The sequence below is a fragment of the Melanaphis sacchari genome, unplaced genomic scaffold, assembly GCF_002803265.2.
Source record: "Melanaphis sacchari strain LSU unplaced genomic scaffold, SCAv2.0 Contig36_pilon_pilon, whole genome shotgun sequence".
NCBI lineage: Eukaryota > Metazoa > Arthropoda > Insecta > Hemiptera > Aphididae > Melanaphis > Melanaphis sacchari.
Window position 1 is genome coordinate 4048825 of NW_020271232.1, and position 18063 is coordinate 4066887.

Sequence of the window (18063 nt, forward strand, 5' to 3'; positions counted from 1 at the left end):
TGAGACAATATATTTATGGAGATTTTAGAATTCTTCCTATCTTTTTTTATTATAGTTAGTTTGACTTAATTAATATGATTCGTCAACTACATCAAAAATGTGATTATTTTAGTAACTTATATTTATTGTTACTGATATTTTTGAGAAAAAAGTATTTTTCAAAAATTAACCAGTATACCTAAAACTGCATCCAGGTTTCAGGTACCTCTAGAGACTATAAAAATGTATTTAAAAATCTAAAAAAAATCAGAAAATTTTATTTTACAATTCATTTTTGTAAAAATTTGGTAACATAATCAGAAAAAAATTTTCTTTTGAATCATCCTAACCTACACAAATATTATATTACTCACAGATACTTTTAAATGAAATATTGAGTGAATAATATGAGAAACAGTACATTTTAATAATACTGGATAGATATTTGTATTAATTATGTGATATGTTGAATGAATTTTTAAATTCTATGTTAACATTACCACTATTCTTCAAATTTACTGACATTGGTTTAACTCAAATTATTCAAAAATAAACTTTTGGCATAAAGTAATTTTTAATAGAAATAAGTAATAACCATTAACAACAATAGTAGTACATAATAATAATAATAATAATGAAAATAAAATATTGTGTTCCATAAAATTCACTAGATGTTAGCATGGGTAGCACAATGGTTTTAAAATAACATGTAAACCTTAAAATAACTATAAAATATGTTAAACAAATATCATAACTAAATAAGTTTCTTTTTACAATGAGTTGGAATGGCAAATAGGGTTCAATTCTATAATTTTAATAACATAACTTACAATTTATAAAATATTTTAAACGGTATTAATATTCCAAATCCCTATTAATATTTTACAAAATATATTACAGTAGCAATAGAGTATTTAGTACATATTCAAAAACAAAATTATTATTAATCCTTAAACTACAAAAATATATTTTTTTCATCAGTCAAAATTGAAAATAAATAAAGCACTTAGATGTGTTTACATGTGAAAATTTCTGTCAATAACAATTTGGGGGATTGTAATACATTGAAACAATTTTACTATATTATTAATATTATGGTTGAAATACGCTCAACTGGTTTAATTTACAATAATTCTTCAATAAGGATCCACCTTTTTACAATTTATTTTCTAATATGTTTCAAATAAATTTTCTTTTTATACACATTTAATTGTAGTTATATGGACAGTTTAAAAATGCATTAAATCACAGTGAAATTACTTACAAGTTTACAAGTGAAAACAAAAATAAATATAACAATTGTTAGAAATGTATAAGCAAAAAACAAAAAAAGAATTTGTAAAAAATTAAAGTATTTAAATTGAATGATATACACCAAAAATAATTAATTAAATGTTTAATCTTAACAAAAATTAAAATTCTGAAAATAATTACAGAGATTTGCATAATATAATAGTAACAATGTGTGCAAAATATAATTATTTGTCAAGTGATTCAACCGAATGACCCAATGAATCTGGAATACAAAAAATTATAATAAATTAATTTTTTTAATACTACCATGTTGCATATCTTACTTTCACGATTCATATAGTTATATCTTTGAGTCAATGGCCGAAATGCGGAAGACCTTTGTGGAGGTGGTGGAGAACCAGGTGATAGTGATCGATTGTGCCTTCTTACTAGAGGAGCTGGTGGACTTGGAGCTTGACCTAAAGCACCAAGTGGTGGTAACCGTTCGTTAGTTAAAATTGGAGGAGGCGGTTCAAAATCAAGTAATGAAAGTAATGTGAAATCTGGAGACACAGTTGGCAATGGTATGTCCAACAGTTCATCTTCAAAGTCTTTGGACGAATCTATGCTTTCTATAAAATAAATAAGTAAAGAAACATTAAATTATATTTTAACTAAATCTTGTTATAAATTAAACTTACTAGCACCATTTTCAAGTTTTTTATCAACCATGGTCAACTTATTTCTTAGTTGAGCAGTTTCAAGTTCCATTTCCTTAAGTTTCCTCTCAGCTTGTCTGAATGATATCTTTATAAAAAACAATAATAATTTTAACCACAATTTTAATAAATTAAATATAAGCAGTGTTATGCACAGATAATCAAATAATTATTATTTAGATAAGATAATAGATATTTTTTAATATAATCATCTAGATAATAGATTAATTTAAATAAAATTATCTAGATAATACTTCAATAATTTATAAAAAAAAAAACTATAGCTTATAGCTGATATGAAAAATAAAAAACATAATATATAGTAGGTCATACGCATTAATAATCAGAAAAGTTATTTTATATAAATATTAAAATATGATATATCACTTTAAGTGTAAATGTGTAATATAAGTCAATTAATGCGGTCATAAAATAAATTATAACAATACGTATTGTTATTCTTTAGTTGACTTTAGGTATAGTAATTTTTCAAGTGTTGTCTTTTAGACCATTTCTTCAAGATGTGCGTATTTGACTGTCTGCACAAAAATAATCCCTCAACTGGGGCTAAGAAAGGTAGAGTTGAATTGTACTTGAGAAAGACTTGTTTCACAATTAGATACTGATTAAATATAAGCAGTTTTTGCTTTTTTTTTTTAATATCTAAAAAAGTTAGACTTGAACATTTGCTGATAAATTGCAGCTATTATAGATATAAGTATCAGACAATCGATATGATAGCATAATGCATTCAAAAAAGTCTTCAGAATTAGTAGACTGGCTTAGTTATGAGCTATTTATTAAAACAACAAGATTATATTTAGATAAAAATGATTTGCAAGTTTTAAAATAAATGAACCCAGTTTAATCGAAACTTTGGATGGCTAAGAGTTGCTAAAATATATGGTTTGCTTTCAGGTAGATTCAAATCTAATACAGTTTTGTATCATTTTTTTTGTTCTTTAGAAATTACTGAACATAATGGTTGATAATCTAAGTGTGAAGTATTTATAAGTTTCTTCATTAATGAGAACATTGTTAGAGCGACAAAACCCAAAAAAAACATGAATCCTCACCTTGAAATTTATATTTAATGAATAGTTCCAAATTACATTTCTATAAATCTATGGGTTATGTTATTATAATGCAATGAAATAATGTGAATAAATATTGTTTAAAAAAATAAATAAAGTATATAATTATCTGGATAATTTTAAAAAAATTTGTTTTTATTATCTACATAAGACAATAGATAAATAATTAAAAGTTACATAGATAAGATAAAATATACGAAAAATGTGTTTATATAATGCCTAACACTGAATATAAGAAACTTACCCAATAGTCACTAGCTTTTTTATCTGCTGCAGATAATTGAATTTTGAAACTTGTTTCTTGATCAGTTATTTCTTTTTTCAATGATTGAATTTCAGATCTAAATAACAAAACATTTGAAACGATGTATAAGTTTCAAATTTTGTATTTTAAAATTAAGGATTCGTTTTAAAGTATATTAATTTAAAAACAATAATCCTTAAAAGTTATACTACATTGAATAATAATTAATACAATTAAAAGATAAATATTGAATTGATTACAACTATGTGAAACTCTTTTTTTAATATTTAATCAGAATTTTGTTTGAAGGATTTAGAATATAAATCATGAACACTTATGTTAATTTATACATGTTGGTATTTTCACTTTATATTTATTAAGTACAATGTCAATATAAGTGCATTATATTAATACATCACAGATGTGTAAAAGCATGACATGCATATTCAAAAAAATGTAATTATTCTTCAGTGAAAACAAGACTACTTGGCTATTGTAGTGCAACTGGCAGTACTATTAATAAGTTAATCTTATACCAATCAATATTTTTTAAAAGAACTATAAAACATTTTATATTAATTTATATTATGTTAAAAAAGTCTGTCCTAATTTAGAACAATTATCATCAAATAAAAAATCAGTCTTGGTGTAATCACAAAAATCTTAATTTATGATTAAACAGTCTTATATTATCATTGAGTATAATGTTTAAGAGAAATGCATTTAGTACTCACCTGTAATTGATAATTTCTTGATTTAGAGATTTAATATGCTCATTAAGATCGCTAGATTCTCCTTCTCTATTGTAACACAATACTGTTTTCTCATTAATTTGTCTGTAACAAATTCGCACATTATTAATAAATTTTAAAATATAACTTTACTTTAAAAACTAAAATCATATACAAATAATATACAAAAGAGAACAATAATAAAATAACATAAGTTATACATACTTGAGGTACTCCTGTTCTTGTTCTTTAAAAAATTTCGTTAGAATATTCAATTTGTTCACTGACTCTTCATTCATTGTTTCTAATTTTGAACATTTATTTTCCAAATCCACAACATCACTTTTCAAATTTTCAATATTATCTGCAATGTTCAATAATATTAATTATTTTTCTTATTTTTAAAACATTAATCACTAAAAATTATTATTTAAGTATGTTTAACCTAGGAATTGTTGATTTGATTTTAAAGCTTCGTTCAATTTGTGTTTGTATCCTTCAGATATGTGTTTTGCTGATTTGAGTTCAGCAGATAATTTAACTGAAGATGAAAAATGTTTGCTATCTGCTGGGTTAAATTTCTGTGACAAGACTTCCTGTAAAGCATCCTTTGACAAAGAAACTTCATTTTCTGCAGTCATTAATGCATGAGTCTGCTTGTCCAGTTCAAATTGCAAACTATCTATTTCAGCAAGCAGTTTTGATTCTTTTACTTTATTTTTAGTAATAACCTAAAATATAATGTTTAGTAAGTACCAATAATTAGTAATTAATTTATTTAATAATTATAAAAATGGTTCAGTGATATATTTAAAATTATTTTATCACCAAGACATTTTACTCTGCCATCTTGAAGCTATATTTGTTTGTAAGTTGATAAATGGTGTACAATATTTGGAAAATCAAATCTGTCTATAAAACAATTAAAATTTGTTCTACCTAACATTTGTTTCAACTAGCATATTACAGGAAGTTGTTTTTACAATAATAACTAAACTAAAAAAAAAAAAAACTAAGTTTAATCTGATTTTAATTTAAAAAATAATAATAGCAAAACTAATTTCTCTATTTATATTATTGGTTTCAAGTAACAAACGTTAAAACTATATAATTATTCATAGTAATTGGTAATAAGAATAAGATATAAATTAATTATTTATACTAAATATAGAATTAAAATAAATATATGCATCCGAAAGAATATTAAAACAAGCAATTCTATTCATATTAAAAGCTGTTATCATGGATAATAGTAGTTAATTTTAAGTTATATTTAAAAATCTCATCACTCACTTTTTCTAATTGTGAAGATAGTTTAGCATTGTCTTCAGCTAAACTATTAGTTTTGCTAGTTAACTCTTCTACATTAATTAAAAGAGCTTTTCCAGTGTCGATCCTTTTTTCTAATTCTATAGATTTTTCATAATTCTAAGCATAAAAAATTATTTAAACTCAGGTATTTGAACAAATAAATTATATTTTATAAATAGATTTTACTTTTTGTGTAAGAGCTGCTATCAAATTTTCTGAATCAGCCAATTTTACTTTCAAAGCATTTAATTGTTCTTTATTTCTTGTACTAGATTCTAATGCAGAAGATAATAATGTATGCATTTCCATACCATTTTCAGTTAATTCTACAATTTCTTGTTCAAGATTTTCAATTCGTATGGCTTGAGATGATATAATATCCTAAACATAAAATTGTCATTTGTGTTAGATAATTTATTAACAAATAATTATAATAAATAAAATGACTACCTCTGATTTAGTCAAATGATCATTTAATGATTCAATTTCATAATTTTTTTCTGTTGACTAAAAAGAAAATTATAAAGTAAAGTTTATTAACAAGCACCTAAATATATTCTTAATTCATAAAAAAAACTTACAGATTGTGTATTTCCAGAATTTAGTTCTTTTAATAATGATAATTCTTTTTCAACAATTAGTAAATTTTGATCTTTAGCTGCTAGTAATGTTAACAAATGATTTTCATATGATCCATTCTAAAAATAATTTACACATTATAAAACTGTACAATAAAATGTAAGCAACAAAATAAATAAAATTATTAATTATTATAATAATAATACTATAAAAAAAAAAAAGATAATCATAAATTTAGTTCTTTTGAAGCAATTTTCAATACTAATTGCCTTATTGCCCTTGTAGTAGTATATTATTTTAATTTTAAAGTATACTCTTAATAAAATTTAGTAGGAGTAATTCCACAAAAGTTTACTAAGTATAACTATAGTTCAATTTGCAATGTCCACCAAATTATTTGAAATGTCAGTGAACCATTTTATGCATATTAGATATATTTATATATATTTACTTGATATTTATAATAAATTAGAGAAAATAGTAATGTAACTGCAGCCACAACAATGAAATACAATTCTGAATGTTTGATATTCTTATCATGTTCATTAATTTTCTGGAAAAATATTTTTTAACAAATACTTATCAAGTTTAAACTTTAAGTAATAGTAACATTTGTATTTTTTTTTTTTTTTAGTATTTTTAACTCACTTGGTTTTCAACAGCATCAATATATACATCTGTAACAGTACAAAATTATAAATAAATGTATTTCATTTTTAAAATATTGGTTATTCTTACTGTATATCATAAATATATAATGAATTTACTGTAGTTTATAGTTAGTATTTGAGTAATTAGTAAACTCCAAGATAATTTGTACTTAGGATAACCCAAAATCATAATATCATAGATAAAAACAAATTATCTATTGACATACTTAATACTTAATAAAAATATACTAATTAATTTACTTTTTATAAATTGGTGATTACATGGACGAATAGGGATTTCTAATTGACCAAGAAAAATTAATGATTGAAGAACTTCCACTACTGGGGAAAATTATAAAACAAAGAAACTAGGTATTATAATAGATCACAAATTTTTTTGTATGACATTAATCAATAATTAAAATGAAATTTAAATATTCAAGTATAAGTTGTCTCTTTCTATATTATAATATTCATCAAATTATTTTATACTTGACAATTTAAAAAAATATGATATGTTATTGAATCCAGTTGGTATTAAAGTTATCATATAAAGATATGCAATAAATCTTTATAGAATAACCTTGTGTTAATTGCCAGTATCTGTTATATATATATGGTGTTTTATAATATTTACTTTATTTTGTAATAACTAATAATTATATTTAATATTAAATTAAATATATATATTATCTTAACTATTGAAGGATTGTCAAAAATAAAAATTAAACTAAAACAACTGTAAAATGAATTTTTCAAAAGTTAAAATATAACTATTAATTATTACTTACCGTTATATTCACTAGTGTTATCACCAAAAATACTCCAAATAAAATCAATTGAAATCATAGTAGGAGATGATAACCAATTTTGAAGATGATTTAAGAAATTCAATTCCACTTCTGATTGCTCAGTTATTTTGTTAATTATACTTTCCTTTTCTTTTTCATAGCCAATACTAGTTGAGTGTGAAATTTCATCAGGATTTAAAATTCTAGGAACTGGATTTAAAGGCTGTTGAGACTTAAGTGTTTTATCCACGTTCCTTTTAAAATTAAGACAGCTAACTCCACTACAAGTCTCTGGGTGACCAAAAGATGCCACAAAACTTTTGGGTACAAATTCTTTCAACTGTTCATTATTATTAAGTTCCATAGATTTATGAATATTTTCAGAGGGTAATTCCTTATTTTCATGTGTATACTGATGTTGAATTTTTTCATTATCATACTCTGGGGTATTGTCTATTGATTTCAAACATTCAGCTGATGTACACTGATCAATTGATTTTTTATTTGATATTTCTGTTACATCTGGTTCATTAATAATTGTTGTATGGTAATCAGTAGGTGAAACAATTTCTGGTGAATTAATTAATTCCTGCAATGTGGATGAATTTGTTATATTACTATCAGTTGAATCATTATTTAAAACATTAGATTCAACATTAGGTAAATTATCCTTTTGAATATAATGAGATTCAGGTTCTTTGTAATCATTAGATAATACAGGTATATCAATTAAAGTTTCACTAACTGGCTGATTTATAATTTCATCTCTTAAATTCTCCTTAGTAAACATAATATTATCATTTGAGATTCTATTTTCATCATTTATTTCTATAATTTCTTTTTCTAATAAAGGTGATTGTATATAATTATCAGTATTAACCTGTTGATTTCCTGCTTCAGTGATAGGTGATAAAGAATCATTATTTATATATTCGTGTTGAGATTTATTCAACTGTTCTGTACCATCGTTATTAACTTCAACTGTATTGGAGTTTTGTGACTCAATATTATTAACTGACTCGTTTATTAAAATCTTTGTTTTTTCTTCTATACTTGATAATTGTTGCACAGTTTGTTCTTCTTCACTTTTTGGTTGATAAGAACTGTTAATATTCAAATTGTTAGTACTTTTATTAATATCTTTTAAACTAACTTCTATACTAGAGTCTTGTAGCACTATATTAGTGTTAACTGATTCTTTTATTGAGACATCTATTTTTTCTTCTTCACTTGGTAATTGTTGAGTAGTTTGTATAGGTTTACTTTTTTGATTAGAATCATTTATATAGAACATTTCAGTGCTATCATTATTATCTTGTAAATTAATATCTATATTAGAGATTTGTGAAGCTATATTAACTGATTTTATCGAATTATCTGTCTTATCTAAATGTGATGGTTCTTGGATATGTTTTTCATTTTCTATTTTCTGTTGATATGAACTGTTCAAAATAGTTTCTTCAATACTATTATCTTGTAATTTTACTTTTGAATTAATATTTGTTGGTGGCATATTAGTTGGTTCTTTTATTAAATTATCTGTTTTATCTAAATGATGTGATTGTTGAGTTGTTTGTACATTATCAATTGTTTGTTGAAAGGAATTGTCTGTACTCTCTGGAGGAATATTACTTTTCGAATTTTCAGTATCAATGTTTTCATTTATTTCTTTTACACAAGAACCTGAAGAACATTCTACTGAAGTATCGTTTTCCAACTGCTGCTCATTAGTTGATGTATGGGTATTTTGTTGGTTTATAGAATTAGATTTATAATTTTTTTCAGAATTAACAGAATCAGAATTTAAAATCTGATTACTCCTTGTAAATAAAATATCATTAACTGCATTTTTATCTATATTACTATCAATGCTACTGATTGTTGATGGTTTTTGAACTAAAATATTATCTACATCAAATTCATCTTCACTCTCGATTTCTATGCTATTATCTATATCATTATCATATTCAGAAGAAATTGAGTCAGTTTCGTTACTTAATTTTTCATCATATTGCTCAGTATTTTTTATATTAACATCTTGGAAGACTTCTAAAGTATCAATTCCATCACTTTTCTTAAAATGCATTTCATCTGTATTTGTACTAATATGAGAGATACTGGAATCATTGTCGTTTTCTTCATTACTTAGATTGCTTGATTCGCATAATTCTAAATTATTTTTAAGAACATTTACTTTAAACTTCCAATGTTCATCAGTGGCCAAATGAAATATTCTAATATGGTTTTTGTGGATTTTAGATATCTTACCCTAAAATAAAATAAAATAACAAACGATATAATGAATAAAAAGTAAAAATTAAACAAATTATTTTAAAAGATTTTTTTTTTTGGAAATTATGTAATATAATTAAAATATAAATAATTAGTTTACCTTCAAGCTTTTTATCAAAAACATGTCGTTATTTTGACCAATAATAGTGACATTTTGTTTTGGACTAACAAGAAGTCGGCCCACAGAGATTTTATCTAAATTCAAAACAGATTAAATGTTATTAGAATTATTGTTAAATATGGTTTGTTAATAAAAATTTAAATATTCTTAGTAAATAAAATATGTAGTAAAAAGTTTCAAATACTAACTAAAATATTGAAACCCGTGCAATTACTATAGTACAATTTACAAATACTTTAAAAATTATTAATTTCCAATTTAATCTATATACAATGAAACACTAGTTTAAATCGTATAAAATAATGTTATACCATACTAAACGGATATTCCAAACCACTTACCATTCACCAATGCACTGTCACACTCGGGAGTTAGACACTGAAACTCAAATACAGGGTCTGAGCCGCACTGTGCCGCCGGTGAACAGACATCAAATATCACTGAAGTGATGACGATTATTTTTAGTATAAACATTGTTCACGCTGTTTGAGCGTTTCAAGTCATCTAAACAAATAAATTATTTTCCTAGACGATCAACTCGCCGTTATTGAAAAACAATATCTTAACACGCACGATAAAAATAAACAAAAAACAGCTTTTACGCAATCGATGCGATATTATTAAAATATAGTTGTTTTCGCTGTGAACTAATGAAAATAACAACAAGTAAGAAACCAAACAAATTAACAACTGCCGTGGTCTGTCTATGTCTTATGCCCAGAATTTAGCTATCAGATTTATTTAGATCAGTTGTGAATGAAAGTAGAAGACGACGTCCGCGGTTTGGAGCCCGTTGATAAGGCAGGCGGCTCGTGAATGATTATACGTGGTTGTCCTAACACGTTGACAAACAGTAATCACTAATCAGCTGACGCCCTTGAATTATGCTAAATGGCAAATGCTATAATTAAAAAATTATAATTATATAACTACTCTATAAGTCTACAATATTACGAATTACACCAAGTACCTGTAAAAATATTTATTATATATTTTTACTATCCCGATCCCATTCCCTATTTTGTTCAATTCCGAAGCAGTACCTATAGGTATCTATGAAAATTAAAATCGAGTCACTGGAAAAATTACCCGTAATTCTCAAAAAATAAATAAATAAATAAATATTTTTCTAGCCCTGTTATAAAAACTATACTAGAGTATTAGTTCACTTAGGTTTTTCTTTCTTTATATGTTTCAAACTTTAATTACTTATAAAATATAAAGTAAATATCTATACATCAAATATTCATTGCCAAGCCTCTCGAGTACCGGAATACATGTATTTTCTTTTAATTATAGAGATTTTCTCAGGGGACTTATAGCGTTTAGTTCGATTTATGGAGTTTTTCGAATTAACGAGTGACGACTGTATTAGCAGTTACCTATTAAGTGGAGGTGTGTCCTAGAGGTTGATCTCCCAATTTTTTTTTCTAGTTATATTCATTACTGAAGTAAGTATTGCAAAATATATCGATGAATGACGAAATATTTTGAAACTGCTTTGAAAATTAAACAATGTTTATTGTTTTCTTTAAAAGATTTAAATGGAATAGACATTTATTTCAATCAATCGGAAGAATCGCGGAAGTACACAATTAAGTATTGAACGACTGGAAGTAAAAAGACGTCTACCTTTAATACTATGAGGTTTTTTAAGTTTTTTAAGTTTTTTTTAAATTTATCTATAACAATTGTAATAATGAGAAAAAATAGAGAAAAAAAATAATATGTGGGGAATGTATCTGAAGATAAACTTTTGCATTTTAAAGTTTAAGTGCTGGAAAATATAATCACTATAAGATACCAATATTAAATTCACGTTATTATCTTTCTCTCGATCTTAGAAATGTTTTCGAGGTCGTGTAGTCAAGAATTTGATCAAGTAGATAATCCATAATGTAAATTTAATGTATAAACTATAATAATAATATGTACTATAGGTATTATAAACATGCACCAGATTCGCAGTAGTGAATGTATTATGAATATTATGATTGTTAGGTATAAGTAAGGCATCACAAATGAAAAGACAACTCTTTTAGCGTTGTGCCCTCACAACACCACTCATGAGTGAGTGTGTGATAGTGATACATTTATTCAATAGAGAAAAAAGTTAAAAATTGAAACATACTATTGCCAATTGTGTCTTCAATTTTCACATTACTCTCATTGCATATAATCAGATAAGCTGAGAGAAAATTTGAGGAAATGGAACTTGAAACTGTTCAACTGAGAAATTAGTTGACCATGGGTTATAAAAAACTTGAAAATGGAGCAAGTAATAAGTTTAATTAAAACATAAGTTAATTTTTCTTTACTTTTTTTTATTTTATAGAAAACATAGATTCGTCCAAAGACTGAAGATGAACTGTGTAACATATCATTGCCAACTGTGTCTCCAAATTTCACAAAAGAAGCGATGAAAGGAACTTACAAAAATCAAAGCCGGCGATTCCATCAGTATACCTACCTATATATATTTTAAAGTATGGGGTTAACGACGTTAACTATAAAACAGTTTTCTTCAGAGTTAAAAATTAAAGTAAAATTAAACATATTAACAATTTGTAGTGAATTAGAATTTAAAAAAAAATCAACCAAAAGAAGCCATGTAAGCTTTTCGAGTTCAAGCCTAGCCTTCTTCAAGTCACGAATTTTCTGAAGCTATGCGTCCATATCCTCTAGAAAACCGTATAGAAAATTTATATCCTGAAATAGATAGCTCTACTACATCAACTTCATTTGACAATGCATTTAATTTCTTGTTTATTAATTTAGCTATTTCCACCGAAATAGAAACTAACATTAGACGCCGATAGTTAAACTAATTGGATTTCGGATAAGATACCAAAATATTTTACTGTACCATCTTACTCTATATTAGTGAAGAATTGACAGGATATGTAAAGTGGGAAAATAATATTTTAAATCTTTACCTACTAAAAATATCCATTTGTCTAACGATTTTTTAGTTCAATTCAGAATGGTTTAGTTTAAAAAAAAAAAATTATTTTGCAATGCTATTAAATGAAGTGCAAAATCAGACATTATTTGTGCACTATTGTGCACTGTGCAGTAGATTTAGAAAGTAAAATTAACAACTGCATGTTTATCATGTAGACGAATGGACAATATACACCGGTATATTACATAGTCGCACAGGTAATATTTTTCAGTAGGAAGACTTGACTAAACAGACTGTTTATAGAGGTATGTTTATGTGCTTCAATCTAAAATTGTACCTATGGGATATTGTGATATATCAATGACAATATATCATAATTATCATTATATAAAGAGATCACTTAATAGTTTATTTATTACATTTAAAGTTTTATTTATATAGTAGGTATAATATTAATATATCAATGTATAAATAATTATATATAGTACTTTCTAAATTTACATAATTTATAAGTTATTTTAATACTAAAATAAAAAAAAGAAGATAAGTAGGTATTGACAATATTTGTATTATGATTATATCATAATCTATACTTATAAAGTTATAAATATTAAATAGAACCATCAGTACCTACCTACTAAAATTACTTTGGTACAGATAAAAGCGGATAACTCGGTTGGTATTCTATAATAGGTTATACACCTGTAATAATATTTACGATTGCACCATATAAATTTTAATTAGGTACCTAGGTACATAGGCGCATATTGGGTGTGAATTTAGGGGTGCTGGAATAATTAATGGTACACAGATCCGTGGAGAGCTTTGTCCTCCACACTCTTCTAATACCATAATAAACTGCATTGCAATAATTTAAAATTTTTATGATTAATATTAAAGAATAAACAAATACTTAAAAGTACTTATATTATAAATTTATAAATAGGGCTGGGATTTTGAAGCAAAGGCATCTTTTTTCTGGTGTATTAAGTGATACTGATTATTGTAAAGTAATTTTTTTTTTTTTGTATTTTTAAGTGCATTTTAAGTAAATTGTTTTGACTATTGTAGGGCATTTTTTTAGTTTTTAGAGAATTTTTCACAATTTGTTCATAAAATGAACAAAAATTGTTGCAAGAGACTTTCGACAAACTGTTGGCGATATGAATATTAAATTATATAGCTCGATAAGTTATTGTCGATAACAATCTTTTTTAAATTATAATTTTAGAATGAATAATTAAGAAAACAGAAGTACAAGAACTAAATAAGTAACAACCACCAATACTATAAAAAAAATAAAAAAATACAGTAGGTACTTACTGTAATATAATTTTAAATTTTTTCTCCAATTTTTAAGCTATAATAAATATAATTTAAATACATTTTTTGTTTTTAAGTAATTTTTGAATTTTTGAGATTTTTTAGGGTATTAAAATTACAGCCCCATTTATAAATAATAATAATATGTGACTACTAATTAATGGTAATCAAGATAAAATTTTCTGTTTGATAATGTACATTTTTGCAATATGATTCCTCCATCTATTTTGTTAGTAAATAGAAGACTAGAAGAATAAGTTTTGTTGGGTGGCTAAGTGGCTTCTAAGTTTATAAGTTGTTAGTCAATTGAACTATAAAGGATAACAAAAGTGTCGGAATTAATGTCATTGATTCAAGATTGTTCTAGATGCAGGCTGATGTTAGTTAAATACCACATGGTTACATAGCATATATTTTTCAATCTTAGAATAAAATTATCTAAAAAATATATATTTATACAAATTAACTGTGCTACTTTAATCTATGGTTGTACAAGTAGAAACTAGAAACACAGTATAATATACTAATCTGTTCACGGAATGAATGTAAAATTTTGAAAAATAATAGTACGGACTGAATGCAGTAAATTGTATGTCTGTATATACCTAATAATTTCATTAATACATAATAATTGAATACTTAACAAATAAGGTACTTGTGAATACCTTCAAACTTTCCATACTTTGAAGTTTGTATGCAATTATGTCATGCCTCATGTATGGTAAGTATTCTCGACAACAGGTTTCAAATTACAAATATGTTAATGTATGCACACATTTTAAATGCTACAATATCCAGAAAAAATTCAAACTTAAAATTAATTAACCAGACATTTTTAGTAAGTGAAATACTTGTATGGTACCTAGTTTATTTAAATTTTAATATTTACTAAGAACAATAATTAATAATTATTAAGTATAAATCATATAATTTCATAGCAACTAAATCTCACAATGAATTGAAACTTTAAAATACAGTTATTTATCAAAATACAATTATTATACTATATTCACTTAAATGATCAAACTTGAAAAAGTATGTATTAACATAGGTACTGAACAGATTAAATGTATCAGATGTTTTGATTATTCATAATAGTTAATAAATAAATAAAGTAAAAATAATTAATAGAATCAAATGTTTTGTAATAATTATTTATTTTAAATAATAAATTAAAAGAACAAAATACATTCAACAGGGTTTTAAATAGAAAAAAAAAAAACAAACATATTTTTATTTAAACATTATAATTGTACAGAATTTAACTTAAAATAAATTAGACACAGAGTTCAAACAATCACAGTTAATAACTGATCATAGAATGTATAATATATATATACTGGTAGACATATGAAAATTTACAAAATATGATTTCATTAATAGATGGGAATATTATTATTATTTTTAAGCTAGAAAATTGTACAATCTGGAAAACAATAATTTACAATAAGCACAAGTGATTAAAGAATACAATACAATTTAGACAGGGGGCTTGAGTGGAGAGACCATCCATTGATGGAACTTCATGGGGAATATTATAAATTGTAATAACATTCCAAGAAAATGTAAACAACATTTTAAAAATGAAATCGAGATCAAACTAATTCTTAATTGAAAGAACATAAAGATATTTTCATAGAAATTTAATTAAAACAGATGAAAAATAACATAGATTTTATTAGAATTGATCCAATAAAGTTGGTAAATATTTATGTAAATGATGTGAATTTTAATTAAATATTAAAAACTATGAATTTATGTTGTTTAGAATTAGAAAGAATATCACAAACATAAAACATTTATAAAGCTTTAATTAGGAAGAAAGTTTAATACAATGAACAACCAATAATAAATTCCATAAGTACACTTTAACATTTGAATTTAATTTATTTGTTACTGTCCCAACAAATTGACACATGATTTACATACTTTGAACTGTCAGGTAATTAATAATGAAAAATGATCTTATAAAATTTGTTTTTAAGTGTCATGTATTGAAGTTATTACTCTTTCAAAAAAATAAAAATAAAAAACATAAAAATAATAAAATACACACTTAGTTTATTTCGATTTTTTGGAAGTCTTTTCTGGTTCCATTTTATGATCTTCATAGCTGTAAAATAATATTTATAAATGAATTATTTCAATTATAATTTTTTGTATGCATACTTTTAATTTTAACATACCTGAATAAGGTTTTAAAATCGCCACGTACTAAAGCTACCAACATAGGAGTAATTAAACACGCAGGTACCAAGTATAATAAAGCTGGCTGAGCTGCTTTAAAGACGTGCATAACAAATACAGTGGTAAGTAATCCCAAAATATAGGCCAAAAATGTCGCGTTGAAATATGTATTTGTCTTACGTTTTAAGCTATAAAATAAAAAATTATATTGAAGTATATTATTTTTAGTTTAACAATCAAAATTAAATAAGAATATACCTCTGATCAAATCTTAACATGAATGCAATAAATATTCCTGGGATAACAATATCGCCTAAGCCCAACATAGCAAAATTTTTAGCAGCCAAAACACCATTTTCTAATAAATCTTGAGGAAATACAACTGCAATAAAATATAAATAAATTAGATTAGAATAAAATATATTTCTATCAATTATAAAAATTACAATATTTCATTTAAAAAATAATAAATTATTAATTTTAAAACTAACGTTTGATAGGAGCATCAAAAGATTTAGCTACAGTAACCATAACATTTGTACCAAACACCCAAAATATATCATAGACAAATAAACCACATAAGAGGATACATCCAATTTTAATGGTGTTGAGGTGTAATAATTCTATTCCATTTATAGCAAATGCCAATCCAAATATATTGTTTGCGATCCAATGCTAAAATTAAAAAAATATATACGTATAATTAAGAATATTAATAATAGGATAAACTAATTAATAAAATAATACCTTGCTATATAAATAAAATGTTCCTAATGCTGCGCACAAAAACAAACATAATACTTCATGTAATGTAAATTTTACATTAATCCAATCAGTTTTATTTTCACCCGAGTCTTCAGTAAACTCCAATTGGAATTTAGTGTTAGGTACACTTTTTGGTAATATGGCGCTGAATTTCTTACTAAGTAAAAAAATATAAATTGTTGTAATATTTAGAGTATGTAATTCTCATCTGTTTTTGTAACTAAATGTAATAAAATTTTTACCCTATAAGATTACTTAAAGCTGCCACTCCAAGTACATAGAAATATAGAGTTACTAATAGATTTATGTGTTCCTTAGAAAATACCTATAATTAAAATAAACAATATACTCAATATAGATACATTTTTTAAATATCAACAATACATTAACAATTTGGCATAATTATTTTCAATAAGATTGTATAATATTATTTGATACCCTAAAAATTATGTAGAGTGTAAATAGAGCTCCACTAGCAATCAATGGAAACATCATAGCATCTTTTTCTGTCATAGACTCTGGTACTTCTTTTTTCAACTGTAAAAGGAAGCAAGATCTTAGCAGATGATTAATTACAAAATATGTTAGCCAACTGGAATACAAACTTTATTTTTGATCTGCAATTCAACTGATCGGAATGACCCAAAGAATATAGGCACCAACGCCATGATCACTAAACTGGTGTATGCAATCAGCATACCTTCAGTAGTGGCTGGTAGCCTTTTGAGAACAGGCTCCGTGTCCGTACCATTTGTTTCGTTTAATGTTTTAATTATATCATCTACGACTTCGGCCATTATTCGTAAAGTTGAGTTAAACAATAAAAATAATAGTGAAGCAAACTTAAACTGATTAATTTAAATGATATGCATATACTAAATATCTTTTCTGGAAGACGAAAAGTCGAGAAATAACAATCTTGATTCTTGAATCTATTGCGATATGGTGAAACGTATACACGAGTCACAACACATCTCAAACTATACACTAAAGTATAGTAAACTGTATAGTGATTAGTGACAAGACACTTGTCTCGGTTTAGTTGTGATGTAGATAAACGTAAAAAGCGCACGTCAACCAAATTATGTGTCATCGGAATCCGTTATAAATTTCTCTCCAACACACACGTTGGTCACGCT

General features: G+C 24.9%; 2 protein-coding genes across 2 annotated transcripts; both read right to left on the reverse strand.

The window, feature by feature from the left end:
- Positions 1–1392: 1392 nt before the first annotated feature.
- On the reverse strand, positions 1393–10323 carry LOC112596928 (abnormal long morphology protein 1-like). The gene is made up of 16 exons (XM_025342804.1): positions 10086–10323; positions 9724–9818; positions 7332–9600; positions 6539–6567; positions 6342–6443; positions 5893–6009; positions 5762–5818; positions 5498–5692; positions 5294–5428; positions 4446–4731; positions 4226–4364; positions 4004–4105; positions 3270–3366; positions 1914–2019; positions 1557–1844; positions 1393–1495 (listed from the first exon to the last, which is right to left on the reverse strand). Exons 1-16 carry the CDS (start codon positions 10216–10218, stop codon positions 1458–1460), a joined length of 4188 nt encoding a protein of 1395 aa, XP_025198589.1. The 5' UTR covers positions 10219–10323; the 3' UTR covers positions 1393–1457.
- A 5578-nt stretch (positions 10324–15901) lies between these two features.
- Positions 15902–17966, reverse strand: LOC112597072 (minor histocompatibility antigen H13). Its single transcript, XM_025342994.1, has 8 exons — positions 17530–17966; positions 17363–17461; positions 17167–17249; positions 16907–17081; positions 16651–16834; positions 16418–16541; positions 16159–16347; positions 15902–16085 (listed from the first exon to the last, which is right to left on the reverse strand). The coding sequence occupies exons 1-8, from the start codon at positions 17719–17721 to the stop codon at positions 16034–16036; spliced, it is 1098 nt and encodes a 365-aa protein (XP_025198779.1). The 5' UTR covers positions 17722–17966; the 3' UTR covers positions 15902–16033.
- Between the last annotated feature and the right edge of the window lie 97 nt (positions 17967–18063).

Bases quoted from the DNA above. Each gene is read 5' to 3' on its own strand.
- LOC112596928 (XM_025342804.1), bottom strand. From the start codon at position 10,218: ATGTTTATACTAAAAATAATCGTCATCACTTCAGTGATATTTGATGTC. The intron at 6,444-6,538 runs GTGAGTTAAAAA...ATATTTTTCCAG, and splicing joins TTGATGCTGTTGAAAACCAA to AAAATTAATGAACATGATAA. The intron at 5,819-5,892 runs GTAAGTTTTTTT...TTTTCTTTTTAG, and splicing joins ATTCTGGAAATACACAATCT to TCAACAGAAAAAAATTATGA.
- LOC112597072 (XM_025342994.1), bottom strand. From the start codon at position 17,721: ATGGCCGAAGTCGTAGATGATATAATTAAAACATTAAACGAAACAAAT. The intron at 17,082-17,166 runs GTAAAAATTTTA...TTTTTTACTTAG, and splicing joins GCTTTAAGTAATCTTATAGG to TAAGAAATTCAGCGCCATAT. The intron at 16,086-16,158 runs GTATGTTAAAAT...ATTATTTTACAG, and splicing joins GATTTTAAAACCTTATTCAG to CTATGAAGATCATAAAATGG.